Source organism: Bos grunniens, chromosome 27, assembly GCF_055505025.1.
Source record: "Bos grunniens cultivar Pamir isolate PY7600 chromosome 27, Bosgru_T2T1.0, whole genome shotgun sequence".
NCBI classification, from domain to species: domain Eukaryota; kingdom Metazoa; phylum Chordata; class Mammalia; order Artiodactyla; family Bovidae; genus Bos; species Bos grunniens.
The window spans coordinates 37867663-37893389 of NC_141191.1; the positions used below are offsets into that span (position 1 = coordinate 37867663).

Genomic DNA, 25727 nt, shown 5'->3' on the forward strand with positions numbered 1-25727 from the left:
ATACTGGCTCCTGCTTCCAGATCCTCTAATCCTTCACTGAGTCTCTCTTCTTTCTCTCCACCCACCGGGAACCTCACACACAGGTAAGGGGGGCAGATCTGGGTCCTGAGAGCCTGGGGGGAACATGTGCGAGGGGAAAAGAGCAACAGGATGGGGAGCCCCACTCAGGGCTCCTTTCTGCGTCTCCAGGAAAGCCACTTCTTAAAAAGAGCATGCGTGCTAAGTCACGTCAGTCCTGTCCGGCTCTTTGCGACCCTGTGGACAGTAGCCCACCAGGCTTTTCTGTCCATGCGATTCTCCAGGCAAGATTACTGGAGTGGGTTGTCGTGCCCTCCTCCAGGGGATCTTTCCAACCCAGGGATCGAACCCCCATCTCCTGGGTCTCCTGCATCGCAGGCGGATTCTTTACCACTAGGGCCACTTAGGAAGCCCTTATCAAAGAGATTTAAAAAAAAAAAATAAATACATCATCACCAGACTTGCCTGTGGATGTGGAAACTGCTGCCCTCAGGGTCAAGTGGGCCCAGAGGGACCCCCGGCCAGGAGGGGTGGGTGCGGAGCACAGACTCCAGCAGGAGCCTTAATCGCACCTCTGACCTCCTAGACAGGGAGAGAATACATCTATGTTGTCTAACCGCCCCGGCGGTCAACGTCACCTCGGCCCTAGCAAAGTCTTACAAGCTGAACTCAAGCCTGCTGCAGACACAGCTAGAATCTCCCGCAGAGAGTACCCGCCACCTCTGGTGAGCAGGTGGACACCAGCAAGAAAAGGCTGGTATTGTCCGTACCCACAGGGCACCCTGGGTGGAGGCCCCAGTGTCCATCAGGAAGAACATACAGGACACGTATCTCATTGGATAAGCGCAGCCCTTCTTCCTGGAAGTCAGACATCCTTCCACATGCCCAGGAACCTCTAGAAAGAGTAAGTGTCAGTCGGGCTCCGGGAATAAGAAGTGGCCAAGTCCACCCGGGTCCAGGGCCCCCTCCTCCAGCCCAGAGGTCTTTGTGGACCCGTTTCTACGATGGAGGGCAGGGTAAGATTTCCTTTGAAGAAAGGTTCTGCTTCATGGCATGGGTGTGTTTAAAGGACACAGAGCAGGCTCACAGAAGCACAGTCTGAGAGCAACGTGGGGTCAGAGAGGCCACCTGGCCAAGCTGTGTTCCAGAGATCAGTGAACAGGGGCTGAGAGGACCCTGGTCTCAACCGCCCACAGCTGATCGGGAGCTGGAACCCAGGCCCCCGCTGCCCTCTCCCCTCGATCCCAATCACTGCCTCCAACACACACTCTGGCTCAGAAAGAGGACCCCAGCCCCACGGGTTCCTACCCCACGTGATCACGCAGGCCTGACCCCTCCTCTCCAAATGCAAGCAATCCTGCCCCTCCCAGAGGCCAGGACAATATGTCCCAAGCCAGAAAACTGAGCTGCTAAACAAGTACAACTCCAGCTCTCTCTCTCTCAGATCTGGTACTTCCTGCAAGAAGCCGTGGCTGCAGTGAAGGAGGAGGCCGGGGCAGAGGTCGCTCTGCCGGCCCCCCACCCCTTCAAGGAGAGCTTAGCCCCTCCCTCTGGCCCAGGACCACCCACCAGACAGAACAGCGGGCTGAGGCCTGGCACCCCATGTCTCCCCAGCCCAGGACACCCTTGCTGAGCAATGCTGGGGCCTGCCCGGGTGAGTCCCCAACCTGCCTTCCTCTGGGGGCCTTTTGGGGTGAGGCAGGGGCTTGAACAGAGGGAAGTGCTCCTATGCCTCCCCTCACTAGAGTGACCCCCCCCTGAGAAATGGGCTGTTGGATCTCACACCCCTGATGACCACACCCAGGGGGATGCCAGCAACCCCAAAAGCCACTACATGAGTAGCTGCGTGTCAGTGTCTGTGTCAGAGTTTTGGGGTGTGGGCCCCCCTGGAATTTCCATACTCAGGGCTCCCTGGGAAGAACAGGCAGATTCTCAGCTCTGGCCGGGGCTCCTGGGCCCAAGGAAGGAGCACAGTTTTCAGCTGGTCCAGACCAGATTCCACCCACCGACCCACTGGGAAAGGGGGCACTGGGATGGGATTCCACCCACCGACCCACTGGGGAAGGGGGGACTGGGATGGAGATGTGAGCAGAAGCAGAGGAAAGTGCTGGTGCTCCACGGGGTCTGATAATCAGAGCAAGGAAACCTGCCAGAAGACACATTAGGTCTATAACGAGAAAAGGCTGCAGGCGAAGAGCTGTCCGTCACCCGCAAACCCCTGTCGGCCACCACGCCGCCTGCTTCCAAAGCAGCCGGCTGGGCTCCATGGCCTCCCCGCTCTGCACACTCAGTTATACAACTGGAAAGGCCAAGCCCCGGGAAAGCTGTTCCCGGAGCGGGGGGTACCAAATGGTCCCGCCTGCAAGGAGCAAAGGGCAGGAGGGAGGCCCACCAGCACCTCCATTCAAGCCCCATCAGCCTCCTCCCTGGCAATCAGAGGACCAGTCCTAGGAGTCAGGCGCTCCAAGCCCTCTGGCCTTCATCACAAATACAAATACGCACATCTCCAGACGGCTTCAAGGCTCCGTGGTGCCTACCGGGGTGCCCTCCTGAAGGGTCTATGTGTGAGGTTGGACTCAAGGCTGGTACCCCAGGTTGCTGAGGGCCCCAATGAGCTGGGAGCCCAGCAGCTCCTCCACTGACCTCCAGAAAACCATGCGAAGTCCTCCTGAGAAGGAAGGTTCACCCCCGCCCTCCCCAGCGAAGCCTGTCCACAGGAGCTCAGCCAGCAGGTGCCCCAAGGACCCCAGAGCCCTGGACTCCACAGGGCTGGAAGGGATCAGAGGGTTGTGTCTCCAGCCTCCTGCCCAGTGCAGGCAAGAGGCCATCCAACCGGTCAACAGTGCCTGGGGTGGGGACCCCACCACCTTGTGGGTCAAGACTTTGTTGCCTCAACAAGCCGGGTTCTATCTAAGTGACACAGCACATGACTCCCCTTGGCGGAGCAAGCAGGTCCCAGCTCTTAACCACCATCCCCCTGACCCTTGTTCTGAGGGGCAAATGCAGCCTCGTCATTTTAAAGAGGATATAGGAAGATAATCTCCAGGACCCAAGGAAAGAGGGAAACACCCAACCTTGACCCCATGGCATCAAACAATGATCCCTGCAGCCTACGGGCGGACGTTTCACAACTCCTGCCTACGCACAACACCGGAAATCAGCTGCCACCGCCTAAGGGATGCTGAGCGCTCGCCCCGCTCGGCGGCATCAGCGCAGGAAACCAGCGCACAGGGCCTCCAGGATCCGGATCACGGTCTGTCACATCCCACGTCATCTCGCACAGAACGTTGGGGGTTTTAATAATTTCCTTTACTTATTTTGGGCTGGGCTGGGTCTTCGCTGCTGCTTGTTCTCCAGGTGCAGGGAGCCGGAACTACTCTCTAGTTGGGCTGCGCAGGCTTCCCTTGTTGCGGAGCTCGGGCTCCAGGGCACGCGGATTTCAGTCGTTGCCACATGGGGGGTCAGTAGTTGCAGTTCCCGGGCTCTAGAGCTCAGGCTTAGTAGTCGTGGCACACGGGCTTAGTTGCTCCGTGCCTTGTGGGATCCTCCCCGGGTCAGGGATCAAACCTGTATCTCCTGCACGGGCAGGCGGATTCTTTACCGCTGAGCCACCAGGGAAGCGCAGAAGGCTTTAGTTTTGTTTTACGGTTGAGTGGATATTTTGTCTCCAGCGGGGGCAAACTTGAGTCTCAGGGTGGTGAAGCGGCTGGCCCGAGCTGACACAGTAGGTAGGACCAGGCCTTGAACTCAGGTCCGTCCGATGCAGCAGGCCCTGCTTGTACCTCCTGATGGACTGTTTTTCTCTGTCCCAGGGACTACACCAGTGCCCTTTACGACAATCCCTGCGAACCGCTGGAATCCGCCAAGGAAGTGGCTCTCGCCCAGAGAACCAGCAGTTCTAAATGGACTTGCTGCAAACACTGAAACCTAACAAAATCGGCCTGGCTAGCATCTGGAGGAATAAACAAAACACGGGGGACTGGACCGCAGAGACGGCTGTTGGGCGTGCCTGGAGGCCAGCTGCCCAGGAGTCCCTCACGGGCTCTAGAGTCTTCCCGGGTCCGGGGTAGGGGGAATCGTTGGCAGGTTATGGAAGGCGCCCCTCTGGAGATGGGGAGGGGGAAGAGGGGGAGAAGGCCTCTGATGTTCACCCGTGGAGGCTCAGCCCCTGGAGGGGTGGCTAGCACGCATGCTCGCCAGGCAGTCATACTGTGCACAGACCCACACATGCGTGTACAGCGCACGGCTACACCCACCCTCAGACCCGCCCACACAGACTCAAATGTGAGTCCACGCGCATACATCGCGCTCGCACCCCATCCCAGGCTGCCCCTTGGTCCCTGGGCTGCAGCCCCTTGCCTCCCCCCTTGGGAGGCCCCAGACACCTGGGCCGATGCAGCCCCGCAGCCCTGCAGTTCCCAGCCGGCTTGCCCAGCGCAGTGTGTCCGCCGCTAAAGAGGCCTGCAGAGAAACAGGGTGTTTACGACGGCTCATAATGACCCCACGCTGCACTGCCCCGCGTGCGCACCGACAGTGAACTCCAGCTCCTGCCCCGCTGTGCCCAGAGGTCTCCCGGGGTCCTGACCACAGCAGAGGGCCCTGCCCGGCTGCCCTGGCCGCATGCTGAGCTCATCTGAACAGCCCGATAGGGGTTCCTTCCAGTGGGTGGCCCGGCCCCGCCAGAGATGCCCTGAGCCCTGAGGTTTGCATCACTGCTGTGGATGCCGGAGCTCCCCCTTCACCTTCCTCCTCCTCCTTTCTCCTCTTCTCCCTGCTCCCCACCCCAGGCCTTCACTTTAAAACGGGCTCCCCACACCCAGGACAGCCAACAAGACAAAAAGTTCCTTCCTTCCTCTCAGCATCCAAGGCCCCAAGCTGACCTTCCCCGACACCAGGCGTCTCATTTCTAGACACTCGCCCCCATACGCCTTACAAGCTGACCACAGAGGTTCACCATCCCTGGCACCCGGGTGACATCACGCCTCTGAGCCCTGGTCGCGGCAGAGGCCTCCCCTTGGAATATTCTTCCGACGTCCACCGTTTCAGCCTACCGAGCTTCGAGCAGCTCCTTGGAGGACAGTACACGGTGTCCTCTCTCTGGAGCCGCCCCCATCCCCCACCTCCTCCCCAGGAAGACCTGCTCCCTCCTCTGGGCGCCCGCAGCCCCAGGGCTTCCCTCCTACAGGGATCTCAGCATTGATGACATGATCTGATGTTTGTCTCTTTTCTCCCCTCCGTCCCTTCTAGATGGTCAACCATCTGAAGGCAGGAACCACACCCCAGTCATCCTGCCCCACCGCGCATCACCAGTCCTGAGTCTGCACCAGACACAGCCTCCATTCAATTCAATTTGCCTTAGACTAACTCGAGCACATGGCTGGTTCCATGACCCACTTCCCTCCTGAGGGCAGGAACGCCGCACCGATTGGCACAGAGGGGCTGGGTGCCAGGCCCCTGAGAGGCAGTATATGAGCCCCTTGGTGGAGCCCCCCACCCCCAAACGAAGCTCTGGCCTCAAGCTGGCTCCAAGAAGAAAGAGGGGGAGGTATCCTGGTCCTCTTACGAGCTCATCTGGAGACACACCGCGCCCCCGCAACACTCCACCCCGCCCCTAGTTCACCTCCACATTCACCAGCTCCCACCAGCTCCACTGAGGCCTGAGAACACGGGCTGCTCACCTCCAAGAGGTAGTTCGTGTGGGTGTACTAAGGACTGAATCTTTGCGACCCCATGACTGTAGCCCACCAGGCTCCTCTGTCCATGGGATTCTCCAGGCAAGAGCACAGGAGTGGGTTGCCGTGCCCTCCTCCAGGAGATCTTCCCCACCCAGGGATCAAACCCTGGGTGTTTGACCCTTTGATGTCTCTTACGCCTCCTGCATTGGCAGGGGTTCTTTACCACTAGTGCCGCCTGGGAAGTCCCAGGCCTCCTCACTGAGAATGCAATTTGAAATGCTGCACACGAAAACATGGGTGGAGCTGCCCCCACTAAAAAGCACCTGTGTGCTGGCAAAAGCTACCTTCTGGCTGAGGTCTGACCATCCTTGCCAAGGGCAGAGCACCCGCAGGGAGGAGACAGCTGCTGTCTCTGGCTTTGACTGTCAGGGGACTCCCCTCCTCCCAGACTCTGGGAAGAAACGATAATAAACACTTGTGTTTCTGGATGTCTGCAGATCCCAAAGCCAGCAGAGGCAGGGAGGGTATCAGCAGGGCCATGTCCTCAGCAGAAGCCCAACACTCATCTGTTGGATGACTTCCGTGCAAGAGTGCGTGCCTTCGGCGGATCGTTCGAGTTTTTAAAGGAAAACACGGGCACACATCACACCCCTGTCTTTAAATGAACGCAAGCTAAGAGTAAAGGAAGGAGCTGTCGTCCTAGAGGCTGGGTGCTCACTGGCACCTGGCACATAGTGGGCATCTGAGCCTCCATTTTGAGCCTCCATCTCAGAACCGAGGCCAACCTGTGACTCTCCGGTCAGCCCCTCCTTGTCACGGAGGCGGCTGCACGTGGTCTGGAGGCTGCCCTCACAGGCTCAGCGGCGCACAGCAGACCACCTCACTCCCCCGGTCGGTGGGGCCTCTTGCCTCTGGCCCACGGCCACGCTGGGTGGGTCACTCCTGTAACACACCTGCTCACTCCAAATCCTGCTCCCTCTGGGATCCCAGCACCCTTCCTGGGTGGGTGCTGGAAGGGACTGCCTTCTTCCTCACGCCTCAACTCAGCCCTTGAGCCCCCCTGAGTTTTGGCCAATGCGAGCCCTAACAGGATACTGAATCAGCTGCCCAAACACAGAAGACCTTCTCCACCCGTGATTTACCTGAATCAGGTTTTGTCAACTTACAAAATACTATTTGACACCATATGATATGACTTATATGTGGAATATAAAATATGACACAAATGAATTTATCTATGAAACAGAAACAGATTCCTGGACATAGAGAACAGACTTATCATTGCCAAGGGGGATGGAGGGTAGGGAGGGATGAATTGGGAGGCTGGGATGAGCAACTATTACATAGAGACTGGATAGACAACAAGGTCTTATTGTAGAATACAGAGAAGTGTATTCAATATCCTAGAATAAACCATAATGAAAAAGAATGTATATATATGTATAACTGAATGACTTTGCTGTATAATGAAAGCTAACACAACATTGTAAATTAGCTATATTTCAATAAAGTAACTTCTTTAAAAAAAATTTGTTCAGTCGCGTCCAGCTCTTTGTGACCCCCTGGACTGCAGCATACCAGGCTTCCCTGTCTTTCACCATCTCCCAGAGTTTGCTCAAACTAATGTCCATTGAGTCGGTGATGCCATCCAACCATCTCATCCTCTGTCACCCCCTGCTCCTCCTGCCTTCAATCTTTCCCAACCTCAGGGTCTTTTCCAATGAGTCAGCTCTTTGCATCAAGTGGTCAAAGTTTTAGAGATTCAGCTTCAGCATCCGTCAATCCTTCCAGTGAATATTCAGGGTTGATTTCTTCTAGGACTGACTGGTTTTATCTCCTTGCTGTCCAAGGGACTCTCAAGAGTCTTCTCCAACATCAGTTTGAAAGCATCAATTCTTCAGCACTCAGCCTTTTTTATGGTCCAACTCTCACATCTGTACATGACTACTGGAAAAACCATAGCTTTGACTAGACAGACCTTTGATGGCAAAGTGTTGTCTCTGCTTTTTAATATGCTGTCTAGTTTTGTCATAGCTTTTCTTCCAAGGAGCAAGCATCCTGGAAATTTTAAGTACTATTAATATTTGTTTTGTGCTTCCCTGGTGCTCAGACGGTAATCTGCCTGCAATGCAGGAGACCTGGGTCAGGAAGATCCCTTAGAGAAGGAAATGACAACCCGCTCCGGTATTCTTGCCTGGAGAATTCCATGGACAGAGGATCCTGATGGGCTGCAGTCCATAGGGTTGCACAAGAGTCAGACACAACTGAGTGACTAACCCTTTTCACTTTCAATATTTGTTTTGAGTCCTAACTCCTTTCCCACCGTCCTCTCCTGACATCAGGATGCCTTTCTTCACTGTCTGCTGTACCGCGCTGTGCTTAGTCGGTCAGTCACGTGTGACTCCTAGCGACCCCATGGACTGTAGCCCACCTGGCTCCTCTGTCCATGGGGATTCTCCAGGCAAGAATACCGGAGTGGGTTGCCATGCCCTTCCCTAGGGGATCTTCCTGACCCAGGGATCAAACCCAGGTCTCCTGCATGGCAGGTGGATGCTTTACCAGGTCTGAGCCACCAAGGACTGTCTGCAGTCATCTTCATTTCCTCCAGAGAAACACTCTGGATGTATCTAGCTCCCCTGTAGACCCTGCCCCTCCCATAGGCCTGCAAGTTAGAACCTGGCACCAAAGTGAGAAAACAGACAGACGGGCCTGGCCCTGGCCTATCTCATCCTACAGGTCCTTGGATCTGCTGACCCGATAGGGTACTGAGACTGTAGCAAGACACAGACACAGTCCGAGGTCCGAGAGGCCCCCGTGGAGCCTGCAGGAGGGGACTTGCTCCACAGAGGGCCGTCCAGCAGCTGCTGAGGGTTTCAAATGCTTATTCCAGGTCCCGTGTCTAGCTCTGCAGCCACAGACACAGAAGTAGGGATTTCCTTCAGCCCTAACCCTAAGGGCTTTCCCAATGGCTCGCTTCCCTGGTGGCTCAGAGGGTAAAGCGTCTGCCTGCAATACAGGAGACCCAGGTTCAACCCCTGGTTCGGGAAGATCCCCTGGAGAAGGAAATGGCAACTGGCTCCAGTATTCTTGCCTGGAGAATCCACTGGACTGAGGAGCCTTGTAGGCTACAGTCCACGGAGTCGCAAAGAGTCGGACGTGAATGAGCAACTTCACTTTCACTTTCTTTCACTTTCAGCCCTAAAGCCAGCTCCAGAAGCCAACTGGATTTGTGGTGGAAGACACACCAGTTGATGAACTCATTTTCCGAGGGCTCAGAGAGCACAGAGAACACATCTGAGGGACCCCCGGGAGGAAACGTCCCAGGGAAACCGCTCATAGAAGAGCTAAAGAAAACAGGAGAGAGAAAAATCCCTCTGGTAATCCCGCCTGAATGAGAGCAAGCCTGGTTTAGGGAAGCTGCTTCCTGATTTTTCCCCACTGCCAAAGTACTGTTTTGGAATCTCTCTCCAGCTCACACACATCCTTTCAGAATCTGTGGTGGATGATTCCCATTAATTCCTGCCCTAAAGAAATACTCCTTTATTCCCCTAAGTATCTGCAGGCCTGGAAGATTTCATTTCCCGCACAGCAATCCCTGAAGAGTTGTTGAAGCAGCCAGCCTCCCACACCCACAGGCCCTCCAAAGGCGAGGGGTGAAAAACCAATGCCATCTTCTCAAGACTCAGTCGTGAGCGCAGACCCCCACCCGAAAGCCCTTGCAGGTGAACAAACATCGTCTCTTCTCGGGTCCTTGCTTCTCCTCCCTGACCCACCAGGGAAATCAGGGTTGGCAGGATCCAGGACAGAGCCTGGGTCACAGGTGGTGCCCACAGACACTTTCCAACTCAGCCATGCCACGAGGACCCCGATCAAGACCAGGGTGATCCAAAACCTCCAGCCTCTGGGGCTGAGAACAAGCAGCTGATAACTCAGCCCCTCCCTGAAAGGTCACTATAAACATCGGCTCAGGAAGACCCACAAGGCCTGGCTTCCCCCTGCTCCATCATCCCCATTCATCCGTTCATTCCCTCCCTCGCTCAGACAGGTCCCAGGCACACACACCGCCCTCACAGGGCTGGACCTGCCCCTTCCTTAATCCCAAATGAAGCCGCCCAACCCCCAAGGAGCACAGCCAGAGACCCCTGGGAAGCATCTCAGCCTTCTGAGACCCTACTTCTAGCTCAGCAGAATCCACCAGGCACCACCCCCGACCACCACGCCCCAGCTCCCAAATCCTTCAACACACCCAGCCTCCTGCCAGTTGGGTTCAACAGGTCTCTATTTGCAGGGAAGCCTAAACTGGCCACTTCTGGACGGGCTGTGAGTGCAAGGCAGGCGGGAGGGGCTGGAGGCTGGCCTGCTCCGAGCCAGGGAGGCCGCGGTGCCAGCGCTAAGTGGCACTCGAGCCCCGGGAGGCCCACGATGTGGGGGCAGCTCCGGCACACACGTGGACTCCGGCGGCCCCACCAGCCAGGCTGCAAGGCCAGGGCCTCCGGGCTGTGGCGAGAGTGACAGAGCCAGTGACAGGCCGGGCCTCGGACACCGCAGAGCTGTAGCTCAAATATTTATCGTGTGCATCTGGCTTTCACACGGAATTTGCCAGTTACCAGTGTTTACCTTGGTAGAAATTCACGGGAAACCTTCGTCTGAACAGGCCCAGAGTTTATTTTACTGCCAGATAAACAACTTTCTTTGATAAATCATCCATGTGACAGTGTTCCTGAAAGACTAAACAAAGATTTCAAGTGCAATCTATAGGCCTTTGAGCAGCCTTCCAAAGCTAATGCATGTTTAATTGGCTGCTCCAAGCAGGCTGGGGCAGGGCGAGGGCCTGACGTCTCTTTGGCCACTTGCTCTCCTTTGAAAAATAAATACGGATGGGAGCTTCTGGCTCATTTCTGCAAAACTGGAAGAAATTAGCCAATATTTAAATGCTCATTTGCTTCTGAATATGGCCTATGTTTTTGCTAACGGCTGTGTATTTCACAAGTATCACAACTGCTGGGGGCAAAAATGTGAAAAACTACGCAGAGACAGTGCTTGGGAAAAGTAGACACACCAAGGGCCGAAAGAGCTCCCTTAGACTCAATACATTATGAGCAGAAAAACCCTTATCAGGAATAAGATTTCTAAAAATCACCCCAGAACAAAAGAACAAAGTTCTGTGGGCGTGTCCTGGGATTAGCAAAAACTCATTCCAAGCTCCTTGTGCCCCGCGGTCATCATTGTCTGATGACTTCAGTCTTACAGTGACTTTAGGGTGTCATTTAATTAAAGCCCGGACTGCCTAACTTCTAGTATGTATAGGGTTGCTTTTTGTTTGGTTTGTCTGGGTTTTGGTTTGGTTTTGGTTATGTGAACTTTAGCACCTTGAAGCCATGTCAAGCTTTTAAAAGTTCTCCTAAATGGGTTTTGTGCAAGGTCTCTCCGGTTTAATCCTCTACTAACCAGAAATCCATCAGGACATTCCATTCCATTTCCTAACACTTCGTGCCAAGCAAGCTGATTTTATTAGTGCTCCAGTCCTCCTACAGAGGCCAGTTTCCACCCTGAAATAATTCTTTCCAATAGGAAGAGATAATACTGGTCATGGCTGGAGCCACTGCCGTGGTCCAGGAACTGAATCCACTTGACTGACCCAATTCCCTTCCCAACACAACCACACAGGAACCACCACCCACAGATGATGGAGACAGGCTCAGAGAGGCTAAGAGACTTCCTCGCGGTCACCCCGCATATAAAGGTGGGACTTCATCCCAGTCTGTCTGGCGCAAAGTCTATGTTCTTTCTCCTGGACGGCACGGCCCACCTCATGATAAAGAAACAATGGATTATGGAGCCCCTTCCCTGTGTCAGGCACAGACATCGGTCCATTTATACGGGCAGACTCTGAAAGCGCCCAGTGCCCCTTCCCAGAAAGCTTCCTCTCCCATTCCCGGCAGAATGGGAACGCGATGGGCATGAGGGAACATGAAGGTAGATGGGTGTGGAATCCGAACCGGCTACCCAGCTAAGAGCTGCTGGGAATAAAAACGGCAAGGGATGCCAGGTGGAGTGGCCTTGGGCCATCTGATGAGTAACGCCTTTATCTGAGTCTTATTTCCCTCCATCTGTAAGCTGACAGCCCTGGAAGGGCTGGTCTCTGAGGTCCCATCCAGCCCATCAGATCTTCACAATGGCACAGGGGTACGGAGGAGGAGCAAGACAGCACCCGAGCAAATGGGTGGGCAGCCCGCCTCACCTCAGCTCATCCCTTACCCCCGCCTTCCGTGCCCACCCCCAGAAGGCTCCAGGGAACACAGGTGAACTCGAGGGTAAGCCCTTCCCTTGCCCCCCTACTTCTCCACGACTGTTTATATACACATCGAATGATAAGGAGGACACGATGCGAAGTGAAATAAGCCAGACCCGTAAAAGGACAAACAGTCAGGCTTCCACTTACATGCAGCACCTGAAATCGTCAGAGTCCTAGAGACAGAACATAGAGTGGGGGGCTCCGAGACCTGGGGCGAGGCGGGGGCGGGGGGCGGTGGTCAGTGCCTGGGTACAGTTTCAGTTTGAGTTGAAGAAAAATATCCAAAGAGGGATAGTGCTGCCTGTATCACAGTGTGAACCCTTTTGATGCCACTGAACTAACTGTACACCCAAACATGATGAAAAGGGTGCATTTTATGTTATGTATATTTTATCACAATGCAGTTTTGTTTTTTAAGGAGAGCAAGGCAGTGGATTAGAGCCGCTCAACAGGAGAATCACGGGATGGAAGGTTGAAAACCACATCCAGCGGCGCCCAAACCATGCAGTTTGGCAACTGACTGTCTCAAGAAATGACCTCGTTGGAGCTGCACTCATCACTGAAGAGGGGAAGCCGTCACATCCTGAACCAACAGTGCCCCCACCTAGAGCACCAACCCAGCAGGATGCCAGCCACGGGAGAGCTAGCTGGAAACAGCGCTTGGTTCTGGGAGGTTTCAACCCAGAGCCTGTGAGCTGCAGCCCCAGCTTCTCTGGTGAAGGGAGGCCTCGCCTGTTGGGGACAGAGGGCTGGGCTGGGTTGGGCTACTCCACTCTTGGCAGGACCACCGGGATGGACAGTCAGTGAGTCTGGCCGGTGTGGGGGCCCAGGCCTGGGTTCCGTACACCAGCTCATCTGCTCCTGAAAACCCATCCTGGGGTATCAGCTGCCACTTCGTGGGGAAACTGAGGCCTGGAGAGGTTCCGAGACTTCCCAGCATTACCAGGTGTATGAACTGGGGCAGAAGGAGAAATGAACTCAGCTCCCAGGGTGCCACCCCAACCTGTGGATCCTGGCTTTTGAGTCTCTAAGTTCAGTATGCGTCCTCAGGGTCGAACGTGCTAAAGAAAAGTGTTGCTATGGACTTCCGCCTCATCTAAGTATTTCCTGCCAGGAGACAATGAGATGTGCAGAAGGGGTGCGCACAGAGGGGAAAGTCGGCTCCTTTCCCAGCTTCTGCTCACAGCTCCTTGACATGGCTTCAGAGCGCAGAGTGGTACCCATCTGCCCAGGGACTGACGCCCCCAGTCAGGCCCCTAGCTCTCCACTCGGATCCATGGGTGAGCAGGGACTCACCATCACGACCCACCAGGCCCAGTGAAGGGTGCTCGAAAAAAATAAAAAAGGGTGCTCGAGGGTTCAGCCATGGTCTCTGCACAGAACAAGCCACCCTCTGAGTCCCTGGAGGACTCAGGATGGACCGCAGGCTGAGAGCTGCCTTGCCAGGGCACTTAAAGGGCTGACTCTGTGTTTCCTTGAACACGGAACGCCACACAACTCCTTCCAACTATTACCAGATCTGTGGACGGGCTGTGTATTTTAGAGACTTTCAGGGACAACGAAAACCAGTTGCTTTCAGCCCAACAACTCCACCCCGGGGTTACCTTGCCATCATCTGTGTGCTACTTAATTTTACTTCAACTGAGTAATGATAAATCAACTGAACTAGATTTTTGGATATTAGGGTTTTGTTTTGTTTTTGACATATACACTCAGTTACCCAAAACAGGGCATGTACTTTCCCTCAAACTTAATAAACAAATGCACATACTCGTTTGGAAAGGAGCTTTCTCCTTATATAAAAAAAAAGGGGCATAAATAACAAGGTCCTACCATGTAGCACATAAACCATAATGGAAAAGAATATGGAAAATATATATACATGTACATAAAAAAGTGTATATGTATACTTATGTATATAAAGTATATACAATATAGTTTATATATGAATCACTTTTCTGTAAAGGGGAAATTAACTGCTGCTGCTAAGTCACTTCAGTCATGTCAGACTCTGTGCGACCCCATAGACGGCAGCCCACCAGGCTCCCCCGTCCCTGGGATTCTCCAGGCAAGAACACTGGAGTGGGTTGCCATTTCTTTCTCCAATGCATGCAAGTGAAAAAATAAAGTGAAGTCGCTCAGTCATGTCCGACTCCTAGCGACCCCATGGACTGCAGCCTATCAGGCCCCTCCGTCCATGGGATTTGCCAGGCAAGAGTACTGGAGTGGGGTGCCATCGCCTTCTCCAGGGGAAATTAACACAACACTGTAAATCAGCTACACTTCTTTTTTTAAAAAAGAAGAAAACTGAAAAACAAAACCAATGCTCCGTTTTTTGCCTACAAGGTGCACTTACTGGCAGAACAATATCATTTGTCTATTCTCCAAGTTTCCATAAGAACTAGTAGAATCTAATAACAGCCAAAAACAAGGATAGACAATGGTTAGGTCAAGGAAAAAAAAAAAGGCCACCCTGTACAATGAGTTGAAATGTAAGTCTAAATTATCCCAATTTGTATTCATCTGGGGATATTTTAATATTAAATAATTTTAACATTGTTTTGCTCACTTAAATACAGCCCAATCTTACGATTTAAAGGTACTTGTGCCCATTTAACAATTGTGAATGTTCAGGAAAGGCACTTTATGCACACTGTAGAAAATCTAGGATTTATACTCAGATGTGTACTTCCTCTCATAATATTTTTGGAGTTAAAAATTCTTATATTCATCTATCTTGGTGGATTTTCAGATGATGCATCCTAGAATCAAGTTGTAGTTACTTAACAGAAAATAAGCTGGAAATTAAACCACTTTAAAAAAAAAAAGGCCAGTTTCCATCTCCCAGTCATATCGTGTCATCCATTCATGAGTCCAACAAACTTTTATTTTATGCCTACCGTGCAACTGTGCAATCACCGATCTAAGTACACACAGGCCTTGTTTTGTTCATTCTAAGACACAGATTCTTTTCACATTTTAACACGAAGGATGTGTCCCCTGTAGGCAAGGCATCGCACAGGTGATGGATGGCGCATCTCGCTATCAATGGGTGTCTTACAGTAGGTAAAATATGGTACCAGAGACAGACCCTGCTCTCAAGCAGCTTACAGACGCTGCAGTTACCCTGCTGGCAGCTACATCTCCTCCTGCGCAGGAGGAAACCCAAGGTTTGGCTTGGAAAGGCTGAGCCTACTTTTTGCAAGTAATCAAACATTCCGAGGAAAACTTTGCACCTTCAAACAGTAGCCCAGCCAAGACACCTTGAAAGCAGAATGAGGCAGAGTGAGAACAAATTGGTGACGGTCCAGGAACCACCGAGAATGTTCTTCTAGGAAATACTCCCAAATGCTAACGGTGAGAGCCTTTTTTTTTTTTTTTCTTTCCTCTTTGACTCAGTTTAGTGTTGCAATGTACAGTTTTACTGTTTATGAGGAAACATATAAATGAAAAAAAAAATGTTCAGAAGGCAAGAAAAATTTCTAGGGGGGCCAAGAAATCCTTTTCCACAGCCAGAAAATACTGGACTAACAAAGCAGCCACCTGAAATCTCAGAGAAGAAGCCAGCACAAGAGGAAGCTGTGAACTATCTTAGCAGAAGTATACGATGCTTTCTGCCCATTTCGACCAGAAAAACTTAAGGGTGTTTACGGATCCAGAAGCTCGAGAGAGTGGCCAGAGCGGGGATGGGGGTGGGGCAGGGGGGCGGAGGGGAGGTCCTAGCCCCCCATCATAAATCAGACCCTCCTATCCCCTGGGATAAGCTGGGCTGAAGGAAAGATGGTTATGGGCGCTGAGTTGTTAACAGCAGGATTACTAAGTGTGGCAGCTCGCAAATAATATATTGACCCTGTCGAAGAGAAAACAGCGGCACCCTGTTGTCACGGAGCAGGAAAAGCAGAGCCAGAGCAAGCGGCGGGGGCCAGGCGTCCTGAATGGAGCCCAGCAGGCACCCTGGCCGCCAAGTTGAATTCAGAACCTCTTCTCCGGCTAACTTTGGGCTGTCACACATCTGGGACTTGATCCGGGCTGATCCAGCTGCATTCCTGAGCATCAGCCCACAGGTGTTTCTACTGAGGCTTTTCCCTGTCGGTAAGGGGGGTAAAAATGTACTCTCAACTGCAGAGGTACAGTGTAGGGGTGGAGAGAACCAGTGGGCAGGCAGAGCTGCCAGAGAGTTACAATCGCACCTCCCGGAGAGGTGGTAATAGGCCGGGTAAGGAGTCTGAGGATGACCGCTGGCAGGAGAGGGCTCGGGAGTGCTGACCCTGAAGGAATGGATCCCTTGTTCCCCGAGCTCCCAAAGAGCCTTCCAACAAGCTGATGTCTTCCCACCGGGGATGTCAAGGCCGTTTAATGCAAAGTTTGATCCCTCGAGTGGGGAGTAAAGCATTCTTTTTCTTCTCGGCTGTGTATCAGCTTGCCTCGCTGCATTTCTTTGTCTCCTAACTGAATCCCATCAGCGTGGCTGACTGCCTCCCTCACTTGAAATGAACTGAGCTAGGAAACAAGTTTCTCAACAAGGCTGCATTCTCCAGGTTGCTGAGAAGGGCAGAGCTGAACTCAGCCCCTGCAGAGAAAGAGAGAGAAAAAAAAATCCTCTCTATTGCCTTATGAGAATACAATACACACACACACACACACACACACACACAAACCATAAAAGTCTCTCCTGCATCCAGATAGGGAAGCCTGGCATCCAGCCCCGACGCTGTTCATCTTAAGTGGGAAAGGCAGCGTGTCAGAAAGAGAACACCAGGGGAGCAGTTCAGATTCCTTCTTTGTGAAATAAGTGGACTTGATAGGATGACCCAGAGGACCCAGGAGAACTCCAAAGTTCTAGGCACTCAAGAAGGAAACCATCTTTGGGAGAAAGGAACACAGTCTGAAACTGCTAATCAGATTGGCCAAGCCCAGACTGGTTATTAAGAGACACTCCTGGTGCCTGCACACTGCAGGGAGCAGGTGGCCAGCCGACCCAGCAGGGACCTACTGGCACCCACTGCGGCGTGGGGAGGACTCATCTCCCCAGGTGGGTTACCCCAGCCCCCTGAGACCCTTGCCCTTCACTCAAAGATCAGCTTTCACATTCACATTCTTTCCCAAGGTTTGCCTCTTCAGCCTACGCCTAGGGAATGACTCTAGATTAACGAGCTGCCACAAAGTCCCTCAACAAATTCAGGTTGGTGAGTTCCAGGGAATCAGAGCAGAAAGACAACCAATTCTCTTCCCAAAGTGCCAGAACATCCTTTACCCTGCATCGCCAACAGCGCCCCTTTCAGGCCGCGAGTTATATGACTCCATGATTCTCTAGGAAATGACCAATTTCATGTGTGGTCAGAGTTAAAAATGAAATTTTTTAAAATTAAATCTTCAGCTATGCTAGATCCATGTTTGGGTACATGTAGTCTAGCATAGAGCTCTGAGCTCGAGAAATGCTGAATGACCGACTGGACGCATGAATCAGTGACCGGACACTGCCTCCTTCACACACTGGGTCCCGGGAGATGGGATCCCAGCGTCAAGCATCCGCTCATACACCACCTTTCAGAGATGGCTCTAATAGGATTCCCCGGATTTGCTGAAACATCAGGGAGTCAACTTCTCAGAGTGTGGTGATTTACACTATCAGAAGGGGGTCGGTGAAATCTAAATGCAGCAGCTGAGTATTATCCAACCCCTCCGCGCCATCCCCGCCCACTCCCACGCACCCCCCACCCACCCCCGCCCAAGGAAGGATGCTTTGGGATCACGGCCACATGCAAGCTGATTCTTCCTGTCCCTCCCCCGTACCCTTTGCAGCAAAAGGTTTCTGGTGAGGACTTCTGAGAGATTTTATTTATGGCCTTTTACTCAATGCCCAAATGCCTCTTTGGGAAGGAATCTTGAGCCATCTGTGGAAGGAAACCTTGTCACTCAGGCAGGTTAGGGCCATGCAGACCCGCGAGCCTCATAGGCATTGGGGTCCCCTTGATGGAGTAAGAATGTGAGCCTCAGGAAGCAAGTGTCACCCCGGTCGGGCAGAAGGAGGGTCATCAGAGTTTGCAAACACTGCTGCGGGTGCTCTCTTGCAATTTATTTGAAATTCATTTAAAATGGCAAACAGAAAAAAGGATGTGACTCAAATACAAGCAGCAGAAGGCAGGGCAGACAAACCTTCCTAGAGCTCGTCCACCAAGAACCAAAGAGGCAGGTAGAAATACTTAACGCAGAAATAGGGCATGAAAAACGTGTGCATTCTCAAGCAGCTCTCCGGGCCAACTCCTGCCTGCAGTCACAGTGACAAGTACCCTGAGACTACAAGTGTCACATGTACCCTTTCCTTCAGCTTTATGTGTGTGCACCTCTCCAATGGCACTTTGTCAGCGTAAGGCCCATTTATGTGCATTACTACACATGGTTAATGAAAACCCACAATAGGTAGCCCTGAATGGACATAAAGATTTCTTTTACCTATCATTTACACTTTTCCTGGGAGGAATTCTGTAAGAGATCCAGCCTCAGGGACACCATGGCTGGGATTGTGATACCCTGTCCTTAGCAAAACAGCCCTGAGTATTAAGTCACTCAGTCGTGTCTGACTCTTTGTGACCCCATGGACTGTAACTCACCAGGCTCCTATGTCCATGGAATTCTCCAGGCAAGGATACTGGAGTGGGTTGCCATGCCCTCCTCCAGGGGATCTTCCCAACCCAGGGATCGAACCCAGGTCTCCTGCACTGCAGACACTCTTTACTGTCTGAGCCACCAGGGAAGCCCATTACGTGTTTCCTGGGAGGAATTCTGTAACAAATCCAGCCTCGGGGACACCATGGCTGGAATCGTGAGAACCTGTCCTTAGCAAAACAGCCCCGGCCGCCTCTATTTTATACGTCAGTTCCATACAAAATAGTGGCAGGCTGAAGGGAGCCGACCCTTCAAAAGGATGCAGTTCGTGTCTTCTTTTCCAGAGGACACACTTCCGAGGTGTCTGAGGCTCTGTCTTCTGAGGAGCAGAAGACAGGGACCACCCTTGAAAGGTCACCTGAGATCAGGCCCCGAGCCCACATCCAGCCCTCTTCCTGGGGCTGCAAATGTGGACCCAGAATGCCCTTTTAACCCAAAAAGATTTGGGAAGAAGGGAGGGAGATTCCCCCCACTGTGGGGATGTCTTTTTCCTTGCCAGGAAGTTCCTGAGAGCCCCTGCCCCCAGGGCCCTAAAAACCAATGACCCCCCTCCCGGATCCTGGGCGGCATGGTGCTGACACCTAGGGGTGGATGGAAAAACAGCCATGCGGGAAGCCAGCCCAGCAGCCTGGTTTTTCCCCAGCTCGCCCCAAATCTGCCTCCCTCTACGCCCAGAGAAGGTCCCCCCAAACCCATCCAGTGATCCCACACACGGAAAGGCAGAAGCCAAGTTTGACTTTTCATAAAAAGAAGCCAGTTCCCCACCCTATCTAGTCTCCCATCAGCCTGAGAAAAGCAGCTGTCTGGGGAGGATGGAGGGAGAACACGTATCCCCAAAAGGAAGCTCCAAAAGGCTCTGCTCCAGGGATGCAGACCAGGGGGAGCCAGGGACGCCCAACCTCCCGGAGGCACCACGGCTGCTTTCTTACCAAACTCGCTGGCACAGAGATGCTCGATGATGGCTTCAGACTTCAGCTCGTTGTCACATGGAGGACACACGGTCGTGCCTAGGAAAGGAAAGGGGAGGACAGGAGCTTAGTGATGCGGGGCAAGGATGCTGGAGGAGCTGCCCCCGGGGCAGACAGAGATCAGCCTCGGGACCAGGCTGGAAGAGGGTGACGGTCTTCTGGGATTTCTGAAAGGCAATCCCAGGAAAGACGAGTCCCGGAAACCCAGGCAGACATCGAGTTCCTTGAAAATTCAGGGACTAGAGCTACTGAAGAAGGAAATGGCAACCCACTCCAGTGTTCTTGCCTAGAGAATCCCAGGGACGGGGGAGCCTGGTGGGCTGCCGTCTATGGGGTCGCACAGAGTCGACACGACTTCACACGACTGAAGCGACTTAGCAGCAGCAGCAGAGCTACTGAATATAGTACAGCTATTCAGATCAACGTTATCTGGGGCTGAATGGGGCGGGTCCTGTGAATCGTGTCTTGAGGTGGTGAGTCCCTGGGAAAAGCTAACTTGTAACCAAACACTTCTACCAGAGTTTGTTTGTTTGTTTCCTGTTTTCTCCTCTCCCCTTGAAATACCTGCCTGATTCCTGCCCTATTTGTGTTCCCAAACTCCCCAATCCATCTGACCAGCTCTCCATGAGCCAAGAAAGAAAATCAGCCAAATTCACAAAGTCCAACCAAGGCTCTGAACGCCCCTGTCCAGAAGGGCTGCTGCAGCGAGATCCTGCGGGGCGGGGAGCAGGAGGAGCTGGGTGGGGGCTGGGGGGCATCACCAGCCCTGCTGCCAAATGGAAGGACCGAGTGAGACAGGGAGACCCTCTGTTGGCGTTTTCACACCGTGAAGTACTTTGAAGAGGAGGTGTGTGTGCCGCAGGCATGGGGGGAACTGGAGGCGACTAGGCCCCAGGGGGAGGAGGCTTTGGAAGCCAGGGCCAGCGGATCCTCCCGGCCAAATGCTGCAGATGCTGGAGGGGCCCCTCCCCTGGTAAACGGCCTCCTGTGGAAGAGCTGGGAGAAAGCCACCCAGTGGAATCGCCAGAAGGGGAGGTGGCTTGTCACCGCCGCCACCACCACTATCCCACCGTCAGCATCAGCATCGCTTCCATCATCTATCAGACATCTTGGAGTTTTATCCAGGATGTAGGAAAGCTCCGGCACATCTTAAGGAGCTTCCATCCAGCATAGCAGCAGAGGCCATGAGCTTTGGGAAAGTCACAAAGGGGGACGGTGTGCTGAGCACCTCCACTCCCATTAAGGCTCTTCTTCCTCCCCGTCCCTCTCTGTCTCCAAGGCAGCATCTCCTTCGCCTTGGAGCACTTCTGCGGCCCAGAGAAGTGGGCAGAGCCTCCCACGGCAGACAGGGAGTCAGCTAAAGCACCCCCGGGACACAGCTGGTCCCCAACGCCTGGGAGGGGGTGCCTGACCACGCCCCGCTTCCAGGCAGGGTCCCTGTGAGGCCCAGCAGAGGCCATATGCTTTCGTCTTTGCTGGCAGACCCCTCTCCCACCTTGACGCTGGGCCCAGGGCCACGCGCTGTCCAGACTCCTTCGGCAGCAGGAACCACTGCTGCACTCCAAGCAGAAGACGGCAGGACTATCTTTGGACCCAGAGCCTGGAGCTGTGCTTCTCAGCCGGAACTTAAGATCAGATTCCAGAGATCGTGTTTCTGACAAAAGGGAAACGCTTTCCCGGAATTGTGCATTCTGATTCTGGCTTCCATGGGGAGAAAAGTGGAAAGGAAGTCCCACCATATATAGGAAGGACCGTGGTACCTGCCTGGGGAGTGTGGACTGTGCTGGGGGGCTTTCCTTGTTCGGGTTAAAAAATTTTTTAATGGAAGTTATCACAGGGCAAAGTTCAATGACTATAATCTGGCCAAACAAGCGGCAGGGCAGGACTATCCGAATGCAAACACGGGGTGCCCTCGGCTCACTCACACCACCTGGTCTGGACGCCCTGAGTTCCCCGACTTGACTGCAGCCCGGGGCTCTGCACACCACTGGGCATTGTTCTCAGTCCCATCGCCACGTCTGGCCCTCAGCGTCCCCCGGGGGGCAGGAGGTGGCTGGGATGAGCTCAGTGTATTTTCCCCAGCCCGCCTCAACTTTTCTCACAGCCAGCTCTGAAGGGCAATATTAATCTGTGGCCTCTCTGGACTGTGCCGGGGCAGGGGTTGCGGGGGTGCGGGAGGGGGGCGGGGGGGGGGGCAGCAGGCAGCCTGAGCACAAAAAATCAAACCCACCCAGTCATCCATCAGAGAGGCAGGACGAAATGGCTGTTTTTAGATGCATTTAAAATGTTTCAAGTGAAAGAAGCAAAAACCAAAAGGTGTTGTGTTTCATCAATATTTAAGGGGAAGAGGAGTGCAACCCTGGAATCAGAAACACGTAGGTTTTGTTTTTAATCAATGCACACGCATGCACACAGTACACACACACACACACACACACACACAGCAGGTCTTCCCTGGCCAGCTCCTCAATACAGGGAGGGACCCTAAGGAAGAATGAGGCACCGTGGCCTCTGCAAAATCTGTGCCTGAAAGTCAGGCTGACTGAACGCACAACATGCCTAAACAACAACAAAATAAAACTAAAAGTATGTGCTGGCTCACGGAGCTTGAATCAGTAAAACCTGGCAGGGAGGAGGAATGACAGTGTATCGGCCTGAGAGTGCATGGGTCTAACGCAAGTGCAAGATTGAGAAATAACTTTTCTGGGAAAAAAAAAAAAAAAAAGTGCCTCTCCCGTAATCAATGCTGAAGCAGCTTGAGCCTTGGCTTCTTGGGGGTGCAGGGGAGCCTCCTTTGACTCATCTCATTATCAAGTTGATCTTAAATGATGTGTGGCCCCAAAGGCCGGCCCCAGTACCCTAAACAGTACTTGCCCCCGTATGTGAACAGAAGCCAACCAGCCGGCATTTGGAGACATGTCACTGCTTTGAAAATCCCATTTTAATTTTACAGAATTAAAAAAAATAAAGAATAAAAGTTGGGCATGTGGACTTGGTCGCCTCCAAAAGTACCAGTTCTTATTCTGGAGGCACGAACCATAAGGGATGAGGACCAGGAGTCTGGTCTCTCCCCCCCGAACCTGTGTGCACACACACACATCCCTCCCACTTCCAGGCTCAGCTGACAGCAGGGGCCACGCAACCCCAGGGGACGCCTTTTGGGGGTTCCTCCCACTGAGGGGGCTGCAGTCCCAGGTAGGAGCAGTGCCTCCTGTAGAACCTGTCACCAGAAACATGGTGGGGAGAACCAGGTCCCAAGTTCCACCCCAGACTGGTCCCTTCACTGCTGTGTGGCTGGTCCAGAGTGGGCTACCTGAGCACTTCTGGGATGGAGAGGGGAGGGGAGATGGTGCAAAGGGGAGACTTTGGGAGGGGGCCAAGGGGGGCAGCAGCCAAGGAGTAAATGGCTCCAAGAAGACAGCATGGATTTTGGACTCCCTTCCCTCAACCACCCCTGCCTCTGGGTGGCGGGGTGGGGGGACGGGGGTGGGTGTCGAGCCAAAAGGATTCTTGTCCGTGCATAACGAGGCACCCCAGCCAGTCCCCCCACCTGCCAGTCCCCCTCGGAAGGTTTCTGTCGCCGCTTGTACCAGATAGGAGCAGTTGGGGGTGGGCTCTGCCCCAGCAGAGCTGGCTGAGGTCTCTGGGGGTAGGGTTGGGCTTCTCTCCCAGGAGGGGAGAAGGAAAATCCCATGGGTTCTATCCAGACAGAACACCAAGGGCTTAGTCTGCTCCAGGTACCAGCAGCATCTCCCTTGAAGGTGAACCCTGTGCAGACCTCCAGAAAGGGCGAGCATGGGGCCCAGACCCCGGGCTGTTGCCCCCTCCACCCACCGAGCCCATCTCCACATCCCCCACTCTGGGCTTATCTCCGCCCTCCCTGAAATAAGCAAAGGCATTCAAATTTCAGGGTGCCCTTCCCCGGACTACCCCACCCTCACTCTGGGGAGCCTGCCCCGCAGGAGACATTCCTCCTCCGGCATCACTTGGAGATAAGCTGAGTCAGCAAGCAACAGGTTTTTTTTTTTTTTTTTCCACCCCCGCCCCCGCACCCCCACACCCCCACACACACCTTAAGCCCTTTCCTCCAAAAGCCCTAGAGACGCGGGCCCTGTGCTGGGTGCCCTGGGCACACGGCTCCCCACCTCTGATCACTGGCAGCTCTTTGAGCCTCAACTCTGCTTCCGAAGAAGTCGGGGTTGAATTCATTCCTCTCAAAGTCAGGCGAGGCTGCTGGGGTGTTGATTTATTGGAGATTTTCTTTTCTTTTTTTTTTTGGCTTGTTAACTTGTTTTGCTCTGTCTTGTGGCCTGGGGGTGCGGGGTTGCGGGGTGACGTGCCTTCCTCCCCCATCAAGAGCTGCCCTTTAAGAGGGAGGGGGTTCTGAGAACAACCTCCTGCCCTTCTCCGGGGCTGTTAGGAAAGTCTTCAATTTGCGGTCCCGCTCCCCAAGGAGAGCGGAACAATGAGCTAATGACAATTTTATCTTCCTAATTACCTGAGGATTTGTGTGAATGAGAGAAGCAGGGGGTATGCAAGAATGGGGACAAGTCTTTCCAACCACCCCCCTCCCTCAAGTCTCCCGAAGCTGTTACCTGAAAGGAGGAAACAGCCTTGCACTTTCTAAACTTTTTTTCTCGGCTTCTTTTGCACCAGTCCGGGAGCTACTTGGCTGAATGACTAGCTAAGAAAAGCGATTTAAAAAAAAATCCTCCTCGAACCTAAGAATATAAACAAAGCTGCACCTTAGCATTTGCTCGGCCCTCCAGAGCTTCCCAGATTTAGAGTTTGGGTTGTTTCTCCCGCCCCCAGCCCCGGGGGCATCTCGTCTACGGGGTTCAAAGCTCCGATGGGGACTCGGTTCCCTCCCAGGGGAGAAAAGCGCTCTCCTGGGACCCTGAGCTAAAGCTTTGTTTCCTGGAAACTGGATTCCCAGGGCAGCGGCTCCACGACCCGCAGCGGGTGCGCGCGCGGGGCTGCCCAGCCGGGCACCACCTCGGACGTCTCGAGGCCGTCGGGCAGGGCCGAAGGCACGTCCCCCAGGCCCGGGGCGCAGCCCGGGGGACCCTCGCCTCACCTTGGGGCTTGGAGGCCTCGGTGGCGTTGGGCGGGGTCATGGCGATGCAGACGTCGCCCTCGGGAAACTTGTCGCACTTGAGCATCTCGGGCCAGTAGAAGCCGAAGAACTGCATGACCGGCTCGCACGAGTCGCGCACGGCCTCGCAGAGCCAGCGGCACGGGTAGATGGGCCGGTCCAGGCAGACGGGCGCGAAGAGCGAGCACAGGAAGACCTGGGTGCCGATGTGGCAGTTCTTGTTGAGCAGGGGCACCCAGCTGCTGGCCTGCTGCTTCACCTCGGCCATGGTCTCGTGCTCCAGCAGGTTGGGCAGCACCATCCTCTTGTAGCCCACGTTATGGCACAGCCGCAGGTCTGCCGGGATGTCCACGCACTGCGGTGGCTTGGTGTAGAAGCGCCCGCTCTGGTAGGCGCCGATGTCCGACTGGAAGCTCACGTAGTCATACTCGCTGGCCGAGCCCGCGGCCAGGAGCCCGGCGGCCAGCGCCAGCAGCGCGCCCGCCGCGGCCCAGCGCCCGCCGCCCATGCTCGGCGCCCCGGCCCCCGCGACGCGGGGCGTCCTCGGTGGTCTCCCCGCGTGCGTCCCGCCGCGAACTTGCAGGACCCCACCCGCCCCACGGCTCCGGGGACAAAAGGCGCCGTCCGCACCCGCGCCCAACTGGGCGGCCGCGCGCTCCTGCCCGGCGCTGGCGGGGCAGCCCAGGAGAGCTGCGCGGGGAGGCGAGCGCGCGGCCCGAGTGCGGCCCAGGCGCCCGAGGCGGCGGGACCCGAGTGCCCGGCGCTCCCGCGGCCGAGCCCTCCGATCCGCGCCGGCCAATCAGCGCCGGCCGCCGGGAGCGCTCCTGGCCCGCCCGTCAGTCACCCGCGCCGCCGGCCAATCGGCTCGCGGGCGGGAGGGCTCGGCTCCCCAGAACTCAGCGCAGGTCAACACCCCTTAAAAACAAAACCAAAAAAATAAATAAAAGAGGGAAGAAGGGAGGGAAAACGAGGAAAAGACAAAAAAGAAAGAAAGAAAAAAGGAAGAGAGA

General features: G+C 54.2%; 1 protein-coding gene across 1 annotated transcript in view; it reads right to left on the reverse strand.

Moving 5' to 3' along the window:
* SFRP1 (secreted frizzled related protein 1) overlaps nucleotides 1–25440 on the reverse strand; it is a 43516-nt gene extending 18076 nt beyond the window's left edge. Inside the window, exons 1-2 of the mRNA XM_086379878.1 lie at nucleotides 24700–25440; nucleotides 19584–19661 (exon numbers count right to left, since the gene is read on the reverse strand). Coding sequence (XP_086236004.1) covers nucleotides 19584–19661; nucleotides 24700–25225 — 604 coding nt within the window. The 5' untranslated portion in view covers nucleotides 25226–25440. The remainder of the gene's footprint in view (nucleotides 1–19583; nucleotides 19662–24699) is intronic.
* Between the last annotated feature and the right edge of the window lie 287 nt (nucleotides 25441–25727).